General features: G+C 44.2%; 1 protein-coding gene across 1 annotated transcript in view; it reads right to left on the bottom strand.

The window, feature by feature from the left end:
- Arhgap10 (Rho GTPase activating protein 10) overlaps window positions 1–21,967 on the bottom strand; it is a 206,891-nt gene that overhangs the window by 101,221 nt on the left and 83,703 nt on the right. Inside the window, exons 7-11 of the mRNA XM_013029496.1 lie at window positions 18,850–18,960; window positions 16,409–16,513; window positions 11,813–11,942; window positions 9,646–9,752; window positions 7,161–7,255 (exon numbers count right to left, since the gene is read on the bottom strand). Coding sequence (XP_012884950.1) covers window positions 7,161–7,255; window positions 9,646–9,752; window positions 11,813–11,942; window positions 16,409–16,513; window positions 18,850–18,960 — 548 coding nt within the window. The remainder of the gene's footprint in view (window positions 1–7,160; window positions 7,256–9,645; window positions 9,753–11,812; window positions 11,943–16,408; window positions 16,514–18,849; window positions 18,961–21,967) is intronic.

Raw genomic sequence — 21,967 nt, forward strand, 5'->3', positions numbered from 1 at the left:
AATCAGCAACTCAACCTTTTCTCATTCACTCAAGCAAAACAAAAAAATAATAGTAGTAGTAGTAGTAGTAGTAGTAATAATAATAGCAAGACACTGCCATGTATCACACACTCTCTCAGGACCCAGCATGAAAGTCTAAGGAACGACCTTCTGTATTCTACGCTTTACCCAGTATCTCTTCATCCTCTTTTGAAGTTCTAGTAAGGCTCATCCAACACCCATGTTTTACCTCTGCTTTACCTGACAGGTCACTATGCTTATAAATTCAGAAAATATACAAAAAGAACACAAACATTCATAAGACAAGTCTGATGAGACATTATTGTGTCTGGAGAAGCTATGGTCAAAGATGAAGAAACAATGCCAAAACATACAATGGTAACTATCATAAATAATCGAATGCTTTTCTAAGAGGAATGTGGACAAGGGAAAGGAAAAGAAATGAAACCAGAGTGTTACAAGATCTGTACTGAATTCTACTGCGAGGAGAAAGTGCCAGAGCCAAACAAAAGAGCTTGAAAGGCTGTAGAAATGCACCAGCTGTAGAAAGCTTCTCATAAGGGTTTCTGGGGAAAACAGAAAGCACACATCTCTGAAGCACAGGTTTGCTGGAGATGATAAACACATACTGCCTGGTTTTCATCAGGCTGAAGTCTTATTAATGGCAACTTTCCTTTGGTCCACCAGCCAGCTGTGGCACGTGCAGCAAGCAGGCTGTCACACAGTCAGCAGCAGGACTGTACATCTCAGCAAGCATTCGTTCGAACAATCCATCACTGCTAATGCGGCTTCTCCTCAGATGGCAGGAAATTGTGACAGACCATCTTCCTCCCCCAACAGGAAGAAACACATAGTCAAGAGATTGTACAGAGCCTTATCTCCAAGCCAAAGATGCCAAGACACCAGTGAACTGATGCCCCTAGAAAGTGGCGAGCCAAACCTTGGAAAGATGTGTGTGTGTGTGTGTGTGTGTGTGTGTGTGTGTGTCCCCTTCATGGAGTAACAGGCAGGACAAGAAAGACGTCATTGGAAATGAATAAATAGTAGAATTTATCAAACATTAAACAGCAGGGGTCCAAGCCAGTGGAACCGCTTGGAACTTCTCGGAAACACACACACAGAGTGAACCACCTGCCCGCACCTGCCTTTCATGGGGCTCCAGCCAGAGGTTTATGAGGGAGCCAACAGGATGAAGAGACACCACATAGAGAAGCATGTGCTAAGGGCCTAGGGCGAGCAAGGAGGATGGAGAAGGCCTTCAGAACCTCCATGCCATCTGAGTAGGACAGAGGAGACTGTGGCTCGAGAAGGGGCAGAAAAGCTCAGACAGGAGGATTCCAAGCAGAGAAAAATAGGGCATGAGGAAGTCCAAATTCAAAACAGGGAACCTGGGCCAAGCCTTCCAGAGAAGGTTCTAGTAGTGCCCACAGAGACACGAAGCTTGTGATAAGCTCAGTCTAACTCAAGCAGCAGCAGTGCGTGGTTTAGGCTTCCTTTCAGACTCAGTCCTCTATGTCTGTAGTCTGACTCGGCGAGAGACACGACATGGACCAAGCATGAACGTTACTTCGCGCTTTGTCCTCAGATACCCAGCGTCTGGCATTGAGTCAAGAATTTTTTAAAAACGTGTAAAGAAGAAAATGTAAGTTGGAATCAAGAGAAAGCAGACAAGAAATTCAAAGAAATAGCCGGGACACTGGGCTAAAACTCATACAAAAAGGTAAAAAGCTAAACAAAACAGAAACATGATAAGGAATGTAGGGCAAAAGGCTGACGCCAGAAAATGTAAACTGGAAGAGATTTTCAGCACAAGGACGGAAACTACTAAAAAACCGGAAGAAGAAAAAATAACCAAATGGAGGCAGGTACCTGGTGGCTCACACCTGTAACGCTTGCTGCTCAAGAAGCTGATACCTGGAGAACTGGATTCAAAGCTCCCTTGGGCAGAAAAGTCTACAAGAGACCATGTCCAACTAACCAGAAAAATACTTGGCTGGAGGTATAGCCCAAGTGGCAGAGCATCAACCATAAACAAGAAAGATGGGTAAGAGTGTGAGGTCCTGAGCTGGAACCTTGGGACTGACAACCAGAAGAAAAATAAATACATAAAATTTTTTGAGAAAATAGAGCCTGGCACCAGTGGCTCACAGAAATCATCCTAGCTCTTTGAGATCAGGATTATAGTTCAAAGTCAGCAAGAGCAGACAATAACGGCGCATGGCAGCATGCCTGTCATACTAGTTATGTGCGAGCTCAAGATTGGGAGATCACGGTTCTAAGCTGGGCAGAAAGCCCTGAAGACGCCATCTCAGCAGAAGAAGCTGGACATCCTAGTGTGCACTTTGTCAATTGAGCCAAGGAAGAAGCAAAAAATAGAGGAGGATCGAAGTCAAAGCACATGTCCAAGCAGGCAGCAAGAGCCTATCTCAAAAATGACTAACACGAGAGAGATCTAGAATCCACCAGGCTAGCAAGTATGAGGCCTTGAGTTCAAACCCTAGTTCTACCAAAAAAAGAAGGAAAAAAAGGGGAGGGAAAGAGAGAGGAAGGGATGGAGGGAGGGAGGGAGAACACGCAAGCTCTACACAGAAAATAGTCACAATTTAAGGATTCTGCAATGCTTCAACCCAGCAATCCATTGGAAGAATTTACTTAAGAGGAATAAAAACATGTTAAAAAAAAAATAAAACCACTTGGTCTAAATGGTCCCTTCCAAATTTATTCACTGCCGCTAAAAATTCCAGTTATCCACACTGCAATGACCACACACATTTCAAAGTTAAGTTCAGCCAGTGCTAGTGGCCCACACCTGGAATTGTAGCTACTGGGGAGACTGAGATCTGAGGATCACAGTTCGAAACCAGCCCTGAAAGTCTAAGAGAGTTTTATCTCCAATTAATCAATAGAAAGCTGGAAGTGGAGCTGTGGCTCAAGTGGTAGAGTACTAGCCTTGAGCAGAAAAGCTCAGAGACAATGCCCAGGCCCTGAGTTTAAGCCGCACACATACACACAGTCCATCTGAGTCCACCAACTCAGACTTCCATTTGAAGAATCAATTCAAAATGTGACATTCAATACATCATCACTATCAACAACTCACCTTAAGGACAAAAACCTTCCACTTAAACTACTTAAAGACAATGCCCTTTCCTTTCTTCTTAGAAGAAGCCAGGAAGGACTCCCCAGTCAAGAAAAGAAACGCTAGAGCCGTTTATTTCCCCGTTCTTCATCACCTGCACTACAGATAAAGTTCATGGCCTTCTTTTATTGAAATAGTCACCTCATACATAAATTTACAAGAAAGAAAACAACACAATCCAGTTGCACTCCACCAATGCTGTAGGAGCTGTCCTATCAACAGTGGCCTAGTGTTGGACCAGACGACACTCAGAGGGGAGGGCTGGCCTGTGCACTGCAGGCCTCCATCCACTAGATGGTGGTACAACAACTGATACCATCACCACAGAGGCAAGGATGACCTTTATTTAAAGGGTCTGCAGACACTGCCAAACACTGGGTAGGTGCAAAACTGTCCACTTCTGGTTCTTATCTCAACATGTTTGCCTGGGGCCTCTCTACATCTTAGTTTCTAAACTGTTACCCTAATGTTCAAGAGCCAAGTTGGGAACTGGGGTTGCAACCCAGTGGCACAGCAGGTGCTTAGCGTACCCCTGACCAGAGAAACCCTGCTACTATTACTACAACAACAACAACAACAACAAAAAGATGATGACAAGATTCCATTTAAAAATGACTTGTAAGTTGGCAAGTTTGCCAGCCCCGCTGGTCTGCTAGCCTATGAGTTCCCTTACAGTCAGACCTCATTGCATTGCTAATTTATTTCTGCCTCAGTGCCAAACAGTTAACAGTTGTTTGGGCGCTGGAATGAAATGTACTATAAAATACTCGGCCATCATGTAATGTGTTTCGCAGACATTCCTACTGTTATTCCGTCCAACCGCATGGGTTTCTTAGAAGCAACCAGCTCCTCACTACGTGCACTGAGGAAGGACCCCAGCCACACTCCTAGATGCCACATGAAATCCTCAGTGGAAAAGCCTCCACTTCAGATCTAGCTAATCATGGGCAGGAACACATGGGTAGATTATAAAAGCAAGAAGTATCTAACCATCCTTTCAGGAGTGACAGTCTACCACAGCAAATATAGTCTTTGGAATGTCACAGCAGTGAGAGCAAAATGAGAAGCGTTTTCTGTGGGCAGAGTCCGAGTGTGGCGAGTGGGAGAAGCTCACAGAATGGTAATTCTTGGTCAAGCTGGGGGAAGGGGTCACAGCACAGACCAGCGTGCGGCAAGCAATACCAGGGAACCCAAGAGTAAGGTCAGGTGGGAGAAGATGTCACTCTGGGGAGGAAAGTTGTATTATCTGAGCAGACTTCAGCTTGCCAAGGACAACAACCATACACACACACACACACACACACACACACACACACACACACAATTTCCCCAACACAAAATGAGTAACTTAATCACCTTACAGCCTGTGGTGTGTGAAATGTGGCTGGCATACAATAGTGGATGTGTAGAGTCATTCCAGACCCTTACATTAGAAGGCCACCTGTGGAGCTTCATACTTGTAATCTCAGCCCTCAGGAAGGCTGAGGAGGGAGGATCTTGACTTGGAGGCCAGTCTGGGTAATATGGCAAGACTCCATCTCAAAAAAATGAAATAAAGTAAGGCTCCTATCTTAGTTGTTGTAGTTCTTTATTTTCAGCTATGTTCCTTTTTGTCGAGAAAACCTTTTTGTGATATAATTCACACCATAAAAAAAAATCGACTCACTGCAGTGCACAATTCAACAGCTTTCTAGGTACTCGCAGACTCGCTTGTATAACCATCACCAAAATCACTTTTAGAACATTTTTATCATCCCAGCGGGAAAAGATTCACATCCATTAGTCATTATTCCCCCTCTCTCCTCCAAACTCCCAGATACCGACAGGCTTCCATCGACCCTGATCTGGCTGCCCCTGGCTTCCCAAACAAGTGCAAAGATGAAGCCATGGTTAAGCCACCACGCGCCTTCTGCTATGTAACCAAAACTGACCCAAACTAAATGCCACACAGATCGAACGCAAGCCCGGACTCACTGAGTATCACCAGCTGTTGCAATGTTTCCTGACTGCTCAATTTTTTTCATTTTTAGAGCAGGGCTGGAGTTTGAACTCAAGGCTTGCTAGGTAAACACTCTTCCATCTGCCCACACCCTACCCTGCTTTGAGGTGGTGTTTAGTTATTTGGTATAGTTATTTTTCATATGGGTCTCAAGTTTTTCCCCAAGGTGGCCTCATTTTAAGATTCCCATCCACCTTCTTATCCCTCACACAGCCGGGATAAAGGGCCTGTGTCCCTCACCCAGCCACCGGCTAGCTCCCAAGACAATGTAGCAGAAGCAGCTACTTGGAAAGAAGGAAAAATTCATGTATAGGAAGCCAACTCGTGTACATGATACACAGGGGCTGCCAGCAGAAAGGCTGAGAAAACTCCGCTTACAATACCCACACACTCCATAATAGGTCACATTTATTTTTCTTGGGCAGAAAGAAAACAGGGAAGCCAGAATGAAACCCCTGGAGAGGTGTGGCAGAAAAGAAAAGCATGGTTGACTGACAGGTGCTTGATTGAATCTAATCTCAGTTCTGTCACTTCTGAGCAACAGTTCAACTTCATTTAATCCAGCACACGTTTAGTGATCACCCACCATATATATCTGTATCTAGATATAGATATAGATAAAGTATTGCACTTGGAATTACAGTGCCAAGTAATGCTAAGTGAGGCATGCATCCTCCTCTCCCGGAATTCACCATCTAATGACAAAGAACAAATAGCTCCTGATTCCTAGCAGTCTCTTTGGCCAGCAGCCATCGGGGGAGTGGATCAGGTAAGAGTCTGCCTCACTCACATTTCCCATTATCACCACACCTGCAGAGGGGCCTCACTACATTCACCCCTCACCCACACCCTCCTGGGTTTGCTCCAACAGTGAGAACAACAGTGTCCATTGCCTACCGAGGGCTGAGGGCTCCAGCCTGAGCTCCCAGAAAGGAGTACATGATTTCCCCACTGGTAACAAGAAAGCTCTTGGAGGCTCATCTATATCTGCAAAAGCATCTTCGCTGCAGGTTCTCAAACTTTTTCTTCTTTTTTATTGATACATATTAATTGTACAAAGGTGTTTTCATTGTTATCTTTTCATACATGTACATAATATACTTTGATCAAAGGGGATAGTAATTTTTATTATTGTTTTTATTATCTTTAAATAATTGTACAAAGGAGTTTCAATTCAACCTGTCAATTTATGGGTACATTGTATCTTTAAATAATTTTTATTGAGATTAAGTGATTACATATTTCACAGTATTGTGAGATAGTTTCTGTCACAAACACTTTTTCTTTTTTTTGGTCGGTCATGAGACTTGAACTCTGGGCCTGCACACTGTCCCTGAGCTCTTCAGCTCAAGGCGAGAGCTCTTCCAGTTTTTGAGTGGTTTATTGGAGATAAGAGTCTCACGGACTTTCCTGCCTGGGCTGGCTTTGAATTGTGATCCTCAGATCTCAGCCTCCTGAGTAGCTAGGATTACAGGTGTGAGCCACCAGCACCTGGCTCACACATTTTAACCTTCACAAAGCAAACTGTCATCATCATGGGCTACAAAGTTTGTGAATTCTATGAGCTTTGACAATACAACTATTTCTTCCACATGAGGTGATATGTCCATTTCTTTCCTTTTGCTTGTGTTAGCTGTACCCTCTCATTCCCTCCCTCCCATCTCTGCCCTTGAGTTGCTTAATTCATTTTCATCCATGTCCAGTGTAATTGATGTTGTGTATTTCCCCGTTTCCCTGATGCTGTACCCTTCTTCTAGCTGTACAATGTATCTTGACCAATGTCTCTCTCTCCCTCTCTCTCTCTCACACACACACACACTTTTAAAGAGACTCAGAACTACTCAAAGTCCAGTTTCATGATAATCAAGATTAAACAGCTTACTTATCGATAAACACATAGCCTGCAAGTTTAATAAATAATCTATTTCAAAGGCCTAGCAACTCGCAGTTGAAATGAACCTCTATTTTTTAATTGTGCCTGTAAATAATTCTTTTATTATATCCAATAATTCTATAACTTACCGGTCAGCAGCTTCAATGTCAAAACAAAACCTCCTGTCGATGGAGTCCGTATGCCTTCTGGTACATTCCTTCAAGAAGAATACTTCTCCATCCCCCTGCAAACAAGCATGTTACTCTTAAAACTACATCGCACAGGCACCGCACCTACCGGAGCAGAGACGCCAGGTTTAAGATTCCTAGTCCTATTTTCTCTATTGTCTTTTCAACCAGTTGGTTGAAACATAAATTAGAATCTACAATACTATCATTTGTTATTCTATTTTTAAGGTTCCCTAGACCTTGCTCTGATTATTATTTAGCCAGTGCTGTTCAAAAGGCAGATCATCTGCCGTTTCAGGTGTTGGAGTATCTTTTCGACTCTTGATGTAATATTTGATGTGCAGGGGAAAGGGGAAGGAGGGAGGTTTGGAGTTAGGGCCTTATATTTAGTGAAGCACTATCACTCCATACTTAGCTATGCCTCCTTTTCACTTTGGTTTATTTTTCAGATAAGGTCTCTCACTTTTTCCTAGGCTGGTCTCGTCTGTGATTCTCCCATCTCTTACCTGCCAATTAGCTGGGATTATAGACACGTAACACCACACCTGGCTTAACGTACTTTTTTTTTTAATGGTGTTATTTTCATATTATATCATGTCACAATTTGTGATAACTTTGGACCTACAAGAATCTGAGTTCTATGTGGATCCAGCCCCAATATGTTAGGGCCTAAATTAGTTCTTATGATCATCAATAGCTATAACAATTTGAGGGTGTAACCATTTGGTGATGCAGCTTTCCTGTTTCAAAAATGAATCACCCTGGATTTATTTGTACTTCTTACCTCTTTTACTGTAATAGCATTCTAACTCATTATACAACCCTCTGGAAAGGCTTTAGGGAGTTAAGCCTGAGCTGGGCACCGGTGGCTCACGCCTGTCATCCTAGCTACTCAGGAGGCTGAGATCTGAGGATCACGGTTCAAAGCCAGTCCAGGCAGGAAAGTCCGTGAGACTCTTATCTCCAATAAACCACTAGAAAACTGGAAGTGGCACTGTGGCTCAAGCAGTAGAGCGCTCGCCTTGAGCTGGAGAGCGCAGGGACAGCGCCCAGACCCAGAGTTCAAGCCCCACGACCGACAAAAAAAAATATGAAGTTAAGCCTGATTCAACAACTAGCCAAACATGGTGGCACACTCCTGCAGTATTAACACTCAGGAGTTGGAAGCAAGAAGGGGTATGAGAAGTGCAAGGCCAGAGTGCACTACCCAGCAAGCTCGGGCCAGTCCGCTTTGTGAGGCTATCTCTAACAAATACAAAATAAAGGGGGATGTGGCATTAACAATGTCCTCAGTGATTGAATGCTTGCCTACAAGCATGCCCAAGCCCCCAGGGTTCAATCCCCAGTAGTGGGAGAAAGAGAGAGAGTATGGAAGATAGGAGACAGAAGCACCCGGAGAATATAGGTGCTCAGTTAAGAGCAGCCGTAAGCTATGTGAGGATGCCAGTCCTCCAGACTACTCTGGGACTATGAGGAGCTCCAAATAACACTGAAATACTCAAATGGGTGAATATTCCAAACATTGCACCTTAAATCTAAAATGTATGCTTTTTTATCATTTGAAACTGAAATAGAAAGATATGTCATAAGCAGAGACGTCTTAAGACTTGAATTCACTCTAACAGCAAACCAACACTTGCAGGCCACACCCTCTGTGAACCCATCAGCCTTTCACCGCTCTCCCGCCTCCTCTCCTGTCCTGACCCACATTTCAATGTGCATTTCGTCATCCCATAAACACGTGTTTACTGCTTCCTGCTTTATGCCTGTTTCACAAAGTAGCAAAGTATAGGCACACAAGTGGTGAACTTGCCTCAATTCTGTATTGACTTGTGCAAAACTATAGCCACCCAACCCAGTAAGTAAAGAAACACCTTGACCTGCTTCCTGCAATTACGTTCAGTAGCAGAGGCTCCAGTTTTCTCTCCAGACCGGCAATTCTTGTTACAGCTGCAACTATTTAAGGCCACCCTTTCTATGTAGCCAACGCCTGGGTCTTCTTACTTACTCATACTTGCTCAGCACATCACCTCTTTGGGAAGAACAGTTTTGTGAACAGGGAATAAACATATACAGGAAAACTCTGTATGTCAACTGAAGAAGAGTCAAAGTCTCTACCGATCATGCTAATTACCGTCTTTGGGGCTATGAATATCTAGTATGTTACGTGTAGGCCAGACACCCCGTGTAAACACAGGAGCCAGGAGGCTCGCTGTCCATGTCATCTTCACCTTCCAAAAGTAGGGACACAGAGCATTCTACGGTCATGCGTGTGTGCGCACAGTTCAGAAAAGAAGAGAAAAAAGGACTGTGCTGTTTTCTGGCCTGTGTGGAAACCGAGATTTTAATTCTACAAATGAAATAAAAGTGACTATCAGCCTCTCAAATGACACTCCCCACAGCAAATACATCCTGTGTAGAATACAAGAAGAAATGAAATACTTACAAGTTTCCCCCCAGATCTGTGCTCAAATGGGATCATGTTGAATTTCTTGGCTGCCTTCCGATACATGCAGTAGTGTTTGACCCAACTGGAGCCAAATGGAGCAGGCCCTTCAACAAAATACACAATTTTGTATGAGCAGCTATACGGAGCTCTAAGCACATCACTAAAGAGAAAAACACCGAAACGTAGCAACAAATATGGCTCCATGAAAACCAATCAGCCATCCTGCTGCTCTAGGAAAAAAGAAAAGCGTGAGGTAACAGGAGCGCCAGGGAGATACTTCATGGGAAGATTTCAAGTCACTTTCAGCAATGCAGACGTGGCTGAAAGACTAGAAAAACTAACATTTACTATTACTTGAAAATCTCTTCATTTTCAGCTTAGTATTTTACTCGTTTCCAGGCATTAAGAACTCACGGGGTTCCAAAAGTTCCATTTCATCTATGGGATGGTTTTGATTCTTGCTCTGAAACTCTTAGTGCAGAAATAAGAGCACTGTCACAATTAAAACAAAACAAAACAGCACCTCCTCTAAACGCACTAAGGCACCGGTAACAGCTGCCCTTACAGATGACTAGGAAGTTTCAGGACTGAAGTAGGATTTGGATGTAGCTTACTCAAGGCCCCAGGCTCTATCCCTAACACCCAGGGTGGGGCTGGGAGGGGAGGGATGAGCTACAGCAAAGGAGAAGTGAAGAACATGGAATGTAAGACTAAGGGGAGAGTGGTCCACAGATGCACCAAAACATCCTCAGAACCCAGTTCCAACTCTTGGCAGGAAGTCGGCATGGCCATAACCAGAGCTCTTCAAGGACAGCAGCCCATACTGGGGTCACTAAGCATGTGGAATTTCAGAGGCCACGAAGTCTACATCAGCGGTAGAGCACAGGTCACCAGTTCAATCCCCAAACAAAAGAAAAGGGGGGGGAAAGTCCTATTTGTCATGAATCATAAAGGCTAGCAGTTTTTCTTTCCCTGAGATGTTTTATCCCTACACAATCAAACAAAATAAACCTTCTAACTGGAATGTCAAAAACAATATCAGGAAGAGAAAAAAGAACTTATTAGCCAATAATAATCCATTTAGGGAGGCAAAAAAAAGATAAAAGGCGGCAGCAGAGCACAATAAAGGTCATCTTAGGCCATCACCAGTGCCAAGGCCTGTATGTGGAAATGACTGGAATTTGTGTTAGAAAGGCTTAAGACTGTGTTCTTTGGTTGACAAAAATATGGTACAGTGGCTGGAAAGGTGGCTCAGTGGTAGAGCGCTTGCCTTGCATGCCTGAGGCCCTGGGTTCGATTCCTCAGCACCACATAAGCAAAAAGAAAAAAGCCAGAAGTAGTGCTATGGCTCAAGTGGTAGAGCGCTAGTCTTGAGCTGAAGAACTGAGGGACAGCACCCAGGCCCAGAGTTCAGGCCCCATGACTAAGGCAAGGAAAGGAAAGGAAAGGGAAAAAGAAATTCCCCTCTTGTTCTTAACTATGAGGGTGGGGGAAGGGTGTGTGTATATGAGATGAGGTTGGTGGGAGAATGCATCTGTGTGTGTGTGAGAGAGAGAGAGAGAGAGAGGAGTAGAAAGAGAGGACAGGAGGTAAAGAGTGCACCATCATAATCTGACCCCACTCTCCACCTTGGACCCCTCATGAGCACGCTCCTGGGTCACGGAGCGGAGCACAGGGGGCTGGCGTGGCTGCAGAGCAGCTGTTCCCAAGGCCACAGACCCCCCACTCCACAGGAGAAAGGTGTTTCCCAACTACATTTTCCAGGATAGCATGGGGCAAAAAAGCAGTGGGGATCATTTTCCAAAGAGCTATGGTCATTATGGAAATAACCAGGCTTTACAGCCAGCCCTCCCCAGGTGTCCCCAGATAGGCTGCAGAACTCCCCAAAGCCTTGCTGTTCCAGCCTCTCGGTTAAAAGGCCACACCACTGACACACAACCTCCATCCGTCCTCCCATACGCTTCCTTACAGGATGGAACAGGAAGGAAACGCAGCAGAAACGGCAGAACTGCATTCGTGGGACAGTGACGGAGTCTGCCGTACTGGGTGTGGATGCTGCCGCTTTTGCCCAGTGTTTTCAGGATGCTCAGTGGAATGCAGGGTGCAGCACCAATGGGTGCTGGGATCTCCACCCACCCCCAAGCCAACCCGGAGGGCCTCTTACTTTTTTCCTGCACATACAGGTAGCCTTCTGCGGTGAACTGGCTGGCGCGCTTATGGTCTTTGGGATTCTGCCGGATCTTGTTCATCAGTTCTTCTACTTCCGACCTGGTGCCTTCAAACCGGTTCCGTGTCTGAAACGCAGACAAGGCGGGCAGACTTCAGCTTCTTGCGAGGAGTAAATAAGATTATTTATTTATGGAGTAAATAAATGTAATTTGTGGGAGGTCTCCGTGTGTGTGCGTGCATGTGTACACATGCACACGTATATATCAGATTGTTCTCCCCATTCGTGAGCTGGGGATGTGCTCCAGGGGTACAGGTCTGCTACCAAACCAAACACATACCCCCCCCAAAAAAAAGGAAAAAGAAACTCCCCATCTCCTACCCTTTATGGTCAAAGAGAGCAAACGCCTGGTGGTAACTTCTGAACTTGTGAAGCTAACACAGTGAGTGACGCAGCTGTTCAAACAGCCCCAGGGGAAGTGAAGCAGGTTTACTCTAATTAAAATACAGTAAAGACAGTGATGGACGGGGAAGACTGATTGGAACACAGTATAAACATGTGTAAAGATGTAAAAATTAAATTCCTCCCCCCAAAAAACTAATAATGTACACTAATAAGTATATGGGAGATCCCGTCTCCAAAACACAACCAGCAAAAAACCAGGCTGGAGGAATGGCTCAAGTCAGAGCATGAGATGAGCCCTGAGGTCAAACCCTGGTACCAGCCCCCCAAAACAAAGGGAAAAAACGTACGATAAAACAAGACAATGAGTTGCCAGGCAGAGTGGCTCACAAAGGTAATCCCAGCTACTTGGGAGGAAGAGATCAGGAAATCCTGGTTAGAGAGAGGGTAGTCCAGGCAAAAAGATAATGAGACCTCATCTCAACAAATAAGCCAGGCCCTAGTGGGGAATGCCTGACATTCCAGCCATGCCTTCTTAGGTTAAGAGGAATGCAGTTTAAAGACTGCCTAGGGAGGGGCTGGGAAGGTGGCTCAGTGGTAGAGCGCTTGCCTTGCATGCATGAGGCCCTGGGTTCGATTCCTCAGCACCACGTAAGCAGAAAAAGCTGGAAGTGGTGCTGTGGCTCAAGTGGTAGAGCACTAGCCTTGAGCTGAAGAGCTGAGGGACAGTGTCCAGGCCCAGGGTTCAGGCACCATGACTGGCAAAAAAAAAAAGACTGCCTAGGGTGAAAAACACAAGACATTACTTGAAAAAGAAACAAAAACCCTAAAGCAAGAAGGGGCTGGAGATGTGGTTTATGTGGCAGAGTGCCAGCTAGCAGTAGGAAACACTGAGTTAAAATCCCAGTACCACACACACGCACACGTGCACAGGTCATAAAATATCAACCTGGAAAGTATGTAATTTACAACAATCTCTCAAGTTTTCAGTGTTCTACATGCAATGTGAGCACTTAAGATTCTGCTAACATTTCACAATTCTTTGTAAATTAATAAAAATGAGTGTCTATTTTTCCAGGTCATGAAACACGCTCTCCCCCCCGCCCCCCCTCCCCGCTAAGAAGGAAGGGGGAAAGAATCACCCCTACAACTACCTAGGACACAAATCACATCTCTGAACCCCCGGAGTCATGGGTCACCAATATCTGTCAAGCGGCTTCCCCGAAAGCCCGGACGCGAGTGGAAAGGGACAGAATTACCAAGACCACCGCGACTCAGCACTGCCCAGGGCAGGGACATCGCTTTCCTCCAGAGGTAAAATAATTGTGTTAATACGGAAAAACTGCTGACAAGCAGCTGTGGAAAGCTGACATGGAAAATCATTATTGAGATTCCTCCCTTCAATGAAAAAGGTAGCCAGGAGGTCCCCAGAGTGGGAAAATGTACTTCATTATCAGGAGATGGGGAATCTGATAAATGCAGATTGTAAAAAGGAAAACTTGCCTGCAGAGGTTTAAACATAGACTAGGAGCTAAAACCAAAAATTATGCGCATTTAGAAAACACAAGACTACAAAGAAGGGGGCTGGAAAGGTGGCTCAGTGGTAGAGTGCTTGCCTCACATGCATGAGGCCCTGGGTTCGATTCCTCAGCACCACATAAGCAGAAAAAGCTAGAAGTGGCACTGTGGCTCCCGAGGTAGAGCCCTAGCCTTGAGCTGAAGAGCTGAGGGACAGTGCCCAGGCCCAGAGTTCAGGCTTCATGACTGACCAAAAAAAACTACAAAGAAGGTAGAAATGATGTGTGGTACCATCTCTATCTCTTCTTCCCACTTCTCACACCCCCAGAATTTCTTGTCCCTATCTTAAAACTGATCTCAGCTGGACACTGGTGGCTCACATCTGTGTTCTAGCTACTCAGGAGGCTGAGATCTGAGGAGTAAGATTCAAAGTCAGCCCAGGCAGGAAAGTCCATGAGACTCTTATCTCCAATCAACCACCAGAAAACCTAGAAGTGGAGCTGTGGTTCAAGTGAGAAAGCACCAGCCTTGAGCAAGAAAGGAGAGAGCGCCAAGTCCCTGAGTTCAAGCTCCAGTATTAGTGCACGCACACACACACACACACACACACCTCACATCATCATACCAATGCTTGGTGCACATGGAGCTTGGTAAACAGCTAACCAGGACGAAACACCCATCAGAGGCCTTCCATTGGGCAGGTAGCAAATAGACTCTATCACAAACAGTGAGAGGTGGAAACAAACCCTAGTACACTGGAAGAAACTCATCTTTGAGGCCAGCACTGAACCTGAAACTACCAACCCAAGCCCTGAGGGTGTATCTGCCCAAGTCCCGTGCTGGCCTGCCCTTTGGGAACATGGCTTCAGGAAGAGAAGTGCTCCTCACCCAGGCTCCACCTCCTCCACCAAACAGGACTGCAAGGAAAACCTCCTCTCCAGGACTTCCATGAAGACTATTATATGCCAAATAAAACTATTCAGGATGATGTTGACACATGGTAAAGTTCATATTAGTGGCATTATTTCATTATAGTTATGTCACTCAGATATCACAATAATTATTTTCTAACAAAGGAAAGTATCTGTCCATATTAACTGCTCCTAGCTTCTTTGGTTGTTGTTGGTTGTGGGGTTTGAATTATGGGCGTGGGTGCTGTCCCTCAGCTTTTCAACTCAAGCCACGTAAGCCACAGCACCACTTCCGGTTTTCTGAGTGGTTAACTATAGCTAAGAGTCTCACAGATGTTCCGGCCCAAGCTGGCTTTAAACCACAATCCTCAGATCTCAGCCTCTTGAGTAGCTAGGATTACAGGCGTGAGCCACCAGTGTCCAGCTAGCTTCTTTAGGGCCTCTCTGTGAGTCTTAAACTTGCTCACTACATTTCCTTCTGTGAACAACTCCGCTCTATTCTTTCTTGCTCCATATTCTTCCAAGCACAGAGCTTAAGGTTAGTTTTTTTTAATACTTTAATTTTGATGCAATTTCCATTCTTTTGGAAAATCTATTTTCTAAAAGCCATCCAGCCACTTTTTTGCTTTCCATTTATTATTCTAGATTATAGAAAATGGATGAGGACCAAATCTCCCAAAAAAAGTCTTACCGTATCTATAATAGAAACAGTGTCATTGGATGGGGAAAAAATAGACCATTTTTGCTTTTAAATCATCTACCTTTTTCTGAATATAGTTCTGTGATTTAAGGTTATTTTTTTACTATAGTAAAATCCTAAATTCTTCCCCCAAATTATCTATAATGTTATATAGTATTTCACATATGTCACAATAAAACAACCATATGACTAGAATTTCTCCCAGCTCTATATAGCCTTATTCCCTTATTATTCTTTTTTTTCCCCTTATTATTCTAAAAGCTGACATCATCGGGGTATTAGATGAATAGCCAAGAAAGAAGTACATGATGTCACCATCAAGATACAGCAAAACGGGTGCTTCCAAGATGCCAGGATTTCCAAAGAGAAAGAAATTACCTAAGAAGCAACGCCGAAAGGCAGTGCCTGTAGTCCCAATGAGGGGCTCAGGAAGCTAAGGCCAGAGAAGTACTTGCCGGTCTGGGCAAGACGGGGAGCTGTTTCTCACAAAAGAAGTTCATTCACATCCTAAGGCTAGGAATGTGTAGCTTACCTCGTTGAGTACATGTACAAAATTAGATAAAAGTTCCCTAGAACTCTGTATCCAAGACCTGATGGAAAAGTGTGCATTTACCACCTGTGAACACCAGCACACAGTGAACGTGCCAAGAATGGAGGGAGGAAATTCCACTCAAACACCAAGACTATCTATGAATAAAAACCATGAGGCACAGTTAACAAAGAAGATATGCGCTTCGTTATAATTTACAAGCCTTAAATCTAAGTTTTGCTGCCAGTTTTATTCACAGGGGTCTGAGAAGCTTATCTTCAGAAATCGCTGGAGGTTGAGGAAAAGCCACCAGGTGGCTGCATCTCTGGAGCCTCAATGAACTGCAGAGCAGATGGTTATGTTATCTGATGACCGCTAGGGGGCAACCGATCCCCACTTTCTCGGTATCTACAGATCAGCTTGGCCTTTAAGGTTTTTCTAATACACCAAATGCGTGATCAATACACCTTCCAAACGTTGGGGGGGGGGAGGGCTGTTTTTTAATATATACTATAAAGATTTCATTTCCTTACATTCTGAATGTTGATCTGTAGTTCCATTTTGTAGTGATTGAAGTCTTTGGAAAGTTCATGTCCCTGATGATAGAAAGTAAACATTCCCTGGAAAAAGGACAGCATCTGTGACAAAGGACAAAGAGGACAGACATGAGCACATTCCCCCACACCTCCAGGAGGACAAAGAACCTGAGCAGCAGCAGAGTACGCCCCACCCCCCTCCTCCCCCTTACCTAAGCAAGCCAAAGGAAGTCACCAGAATTCAGGTAAGTCTAAGTACGGATTATTTATTATTGATCTTTGAAATATCATTTCTCAGGGGAAAAAAACGGTATTTTTCTTAAATACCAGCACCATGAAGCAATTTTTACATATGCTCTGATAACTGGAGGTCATATCCATTTGTCCTCATTTGTCAAAAGGATCCCAGCTTCCACCAGTAATTAAAACCTTAATTCTGTGGGTCAATTCAGTCTACAAGAAAGGTCCATGGATCAAAACGCTGGACTGTAATAGCACCCAGGACAGTACAACTTCTGTTTTGTTGACAAGATGGTTCAGTGACCTGCCCAGGATGAAGTCAGGCTACTAATTAAACCCTGAAGTTTTCTACCAACTCCCAATCTGGCCTCTCTTAATTAGAGGGCAGCTGCTTCTGCCCCCATTGAGTGTATCTCAAATGAGCAGAACGGATTCGGGGAGAGAGCAAAGAAAATCCCAATAATCTTTTTCTGTAGCACACTGCCTGGGATACCAGGCAGGAATGGGCGGTTCTGACGTCCAACAGCCAGTCATGGTCCACTCCCAACCGCAGCAATCACTTGTATCCCTGTGACACAATGCTGGGTAAAATCACAGAAACTGTCTCCATTATACTTCCTTATGTGCTAAGTGGGATAACTAAAGTATCTTACGAAGTTCTTGCACGGAATCAAAGAGGGTGTGACCAAGACAGTACTCAGAACAAAGACTTAAACCATGACTGAGCACAGTCAATGCCCAGGTCACCTGTGCCATAATGACTTCAGTATGTCACTGTGCTAGGGAGACCTAATGTCTTCTAATTGTTTAAGTTAATTTTATTGCTCCAACTGGATTTCTAACTAATATTTAGTTATTCCTTTGTTTCTCAAAATCATACTCATAAAACAGTATATAGTACTACAATTACAGTTCAAAAAGCTGTTATCAGGAAAAAACACCAAAAATTCTAAGTCTTAATATTGACAATCATAAATTCTAATGTTTCTTAATTTTTTGACTATAACTCATATGAAATGCCCTTTATAGTTTGATACATATATGCTTAAGTATGCATATTAGCATGTAACTAAGGCTATTGGAAAACCTCCGCATAAACCATGAAAGTCATGGTTTCTAACAGAAGTATAAGGAAACCTTAGCAGCTGGAGTCAAGCTCAGTTGGTAGAGTGCTAGCAATGAACAAAAGTCAGGTACGGAGTTCAAGTCCTGGTCTTGGACCAAAAGAAAAAAGAAAGAAAGATAAGAAATGCTAGTCACTCATAAAACTGCTTGAAATAGAAGTGGGACACCAATGGCTCACACCTGTCATCCTAGCTACTCAGGAGGCTGAGATCTGAGGGTTGAAGTTCAAAGCCAGCCCAGGCAGGAAAGTCCATGAGACTCTTATCTCCAATAAGCCACTGAGAAAACCAGAAGTGGCACTGTGGCTCAAGTGGTAGAGCACTCGCCTTGAGCTGAAGAGCTGAAAGGCAGTGCCCAGCCCCAGAGTTCAAGCCCCACGACCGACCAAAAAAAAAAAATTGCTTGAAATATTCCACAAACAGCTTACAGTCAACTTAGATCGCCATGAGCAGTTAGAACTATGTTGAAATCAATAATAATAAACTTGCAAGAGGGGCTGGGAAGGTAGCTCCGTGGTAGAGCGCTTGCCTTGCATGCTCAAGGCCCTGGGTTCGATTCCTCAGCACCACATATGCAAAAAGAAAAAAGCCGTAAGTGGTGCTGTAGCTCAAGTGGTAGAGCGCTAGCCTTGAGCTGAAGAGCTGAAGGACAGCGCCCAGGCCCACAGTTCGGGCCCCACGACTGGACCCCAAAAAATAAATAAATAAATAAACTTGCAAGAATCACAGTTTAAGCACAAAAACTTCAGAAAGAACCTTGCATAAAGATTATCCTGTAAGACAACAGCATCGTTTCTCACCCTCCAATACAAATTCTTTCAGATGGATTTGTAAGGGAAGCAGCAGGGAAGTAGGTAGAAACTGCACACCCAAATGCAGACCTGGACCGCGTGCCCACGACGTATTACCTACTGTGCGCACTCTTGATGCTATGACCGTCGGTCGCCCCTGACAATGGCGGACACCTACCTTCCTGTTTACGCACTGTAGTCTCTAGCAACCGTCCATTAGATCTAGAGAGGAAGCTGCTCTATCACAAAACTCTGCAAGACAACCATCTGGTCTAATACTCACAGGTTCCACGAATTCAAACTTCTTTCTTTCTTGGATTTCCTGAAGCTTACAGACATATTCAAGAGACAGTTCATAGAAGTGCTGCCGGTTTTGCTCTACTTGGAGATCTGCCTGTATTAAAATAATTGCGGTTAGTTCATCTAATGACAGAGAAAAATAACACTCTCTATAACAGAGGTCAGTAAACTCCTGTCAACAGGCCAAATAGGACTTTTGATGTACTTGTACATCAAGTTGTATTGGAACACCATTCATTGCATATCATTTGTTATTATTCCTTTGATCTGACAGTCAATAAAAGTCTAAACTATGTACAGACTAGGTACTGACCATAGAGGACTGAAGACCCAGGTGTTAGGTTCCCTTCACGGAACACTGCCTTCAACTCAAAAGTGACCTCAAGCCACATCTGTGGAGTCCAAACACCAGAACTTCACTGTCCTGAACACAGCCTCTAAGAGACCAGCTTGAGCATGAGGGCAGCGGCAAGACCGGGCATCCAGGCCACCATGTCGAGGGCAAAGGAGAGCCAGGCTGCCCACCCATCTGGGGATGGTCACACCCGAGCCCTCCCCATGCCTGACCTTCTGGGAACACAGGGGACACTGCTGGTCAGGATGCTCTTCCCAACTCCAGTTCTAACTCATCTTGCCTACCTGGGAAAGTCTGGGAAAGAGCACAGTGCCGCAGACAGCGACGGAGAAGACTTCTCATCCAAAATGCCTTCTGGTAAGGCTTGAGACATTGTTTTTCTGAACGTGACTAATTCAACTCTTGAAAGTACTTAATCTGGGCATTTCTCTGGGAAAGATAAGACAACTGAGAAAAGGAGAAGCCAAGGCTTAAGTAATCATGGGGAGTGATCTGTGAGATCATACCACGTGACACTCGTGGGAGGGGAGGGGTCCTATCTGCACACACAGCGTGGGGCGCTGAGGTGGTCGGGAGGCACAGAACAGCCACTCCTGTGCAGTACTGGTGGGAATTGAACCCCTCCCTGCAGAAGGGAGCCTGGCAGGCCTCAGAGAATTCACAATAGAACCACCATGTGATCTGGCAATTCCAGCTCTAGATGTGGTCCTAAAAGAACTGAACACAGGGACTGCAGCAGGTGTTCTTATGCATACCCTCACAGCAGCATTATTTACAGTAGCTGAAATCGAAAAGGATCCAAGTATCATGCAGGCATGAGGAACATCTAGCCTATGGGCTGCAGACCGCTCGTGCTTTTCATTCACTTCTGAGAATGTCTGCCTGAGCCTGTACTGATGATTGCACATGGCCTTGTGAATGGTGTTACAAATAGCCTTTGGAGGAAAGGGGGGGGGGATTTCTAACCTCCATCATACATGAATAAATGGACAAGTGAAATATGGTCTGTATATACAAGGAAATAGACTAAAGGAAGCCAAGGCGTGCCCCCTACAATCCCAGCTACTCAGGAGAATTATGGTTTGAACCCAGTCCAGGCAGAAAAGTCCATGAGACTGTTATCTCCAATTAACCACAGAAAAGCTGGAAACAGAACTGTGGCTCAAGTAGATGACTGCCAGAATTGGACAGAAAAACCTAAGAGACAGCGCCCAAGCCCTGAGTTCAAGTCCCAGTACTAGCAACAAAAACTTTTTAAAAAAATATTAAGGAAGAAAATTATTATCTCGATGTAGTGGTGGCTTCTGCAGGTAGCATGTGAAGGACCATGAGCAGTGATCATAGCCTCGAGTACACTCTGCAACTAGACATGACATTTGCTCTGGACAGAGGTGCATTATAAAAGGGCCAGGGAGAGGCACCTCATTAGAAAGCATGGTGGAAATGGAAATGTACTGGAAGCATAAACCTCTTCTTCCAGATACCTGACAGCAGAGACAATGGAGGAGAGGCATGAAAACTGCCACAGGCAGGCCAATAAACGTGACAGCTGTCATTGCAAAACAGACGAAGGGCAGGAGGTAAGGGGACTGATGTAATCCTGGCATGCTTTTCTGTATACTGTGGGCCAGGGAGAGAAGAAAGCCCTACATGAGCATTATAGTGAGGATTAAGTGGTATAAAAGCACCTTTCTCTTTTAGAAACCGGCAGACGCCACCCATGTGTCAGTAGAGACAATTAGAGAGACAAAGTTATGTATAGATCATTTCAGACCAACCAATCAATATATCTGCCACTAAACAAATGACATTCAAGTATCATCTGGCTTATATTAGAGCCAGGCAGATGATATTGCAGAAAGTACATAAAGTAGGGATGTGTTCTACCAAAAATGGAGGGTAATTCAAGATCTTGAACTGCAAACAGCATTATTTCTAGTGAAAGCAAATTGTGATTACATAAAGTTTCTATCCATACTTGGCTAGTCATGGGAGATTTATCAAGAAACAGAGGGAGTAAGAGATAAGATGCAAATTCCTTTCTTGTTACATACAACTCCCTCCAAAAAGAAAAAAAATAATTTATTACCATAAGTATAACAAACTCTTTCCTATGAAGGTATTAAGATTAATACCTCAAAGTAAAATGGTCCAAAAATTTACTAAACCCAAATTCATTTGTTCAAGAAATTTTAAAAGCCAATTATGAGATTCCTGCAAATAATTCTGGTTAAAGTTATTGCTTCTATGAAAAGAGACTCAAAGCCAAAATCTTTTCTGCTAAGAATCCATGTTTAACCAAACACTGTAAGATAAAAATCATTTTGTAGCTCTTTTCACACAACTCTTCTTTCTTAATGCAAAATCAGTTGTTTTCCTCGATATCTATGTAATCCTGGATGAAAAGTTTTCAAAAGTAAGGCAAATTTTAATTTAAAAAAAAAAGAGGAGGAGGAAGAGAAAGAAAAGCAACAGTAACGGGCGCTGGTGGCTCATGTCTGTAATCCTAGCTACTCAGGAGGCTGAGTATGAAGGCTTGGTTCAGAGCCACCCCAAAGCAGACAAATCCACAAAACTCTAACTCCAATAACCAGCAAAATAACAGACCGGAGGTGCAGTTCAAATGGTGGTGTGCCAGGCATGAGCCAATGAAGCTGAGCTTGAATGTGAGGCCCTGAGTTCAAGCCCTAAAACTCTCACAATGAAGGCAAAGGAGGTGGCAGGAAAGGAGAAGGAGGAAGAGAAG

Source organism: Dipodomys ordii, unplaced genomic scaffold (assembly GCF_000151885.1).
Source record: "Dipodomys ordii isolate 6190 unplaced genomic scaffold, Dord_2.0 Scaffold119, whole genome shotgun sequence".
Lineage (NCBI taxonomy): Eukaryota > Metazoa > Chordata > Mammalia > Rodentia > Heteromyidae > Dipodomys > Dipodomys ordii.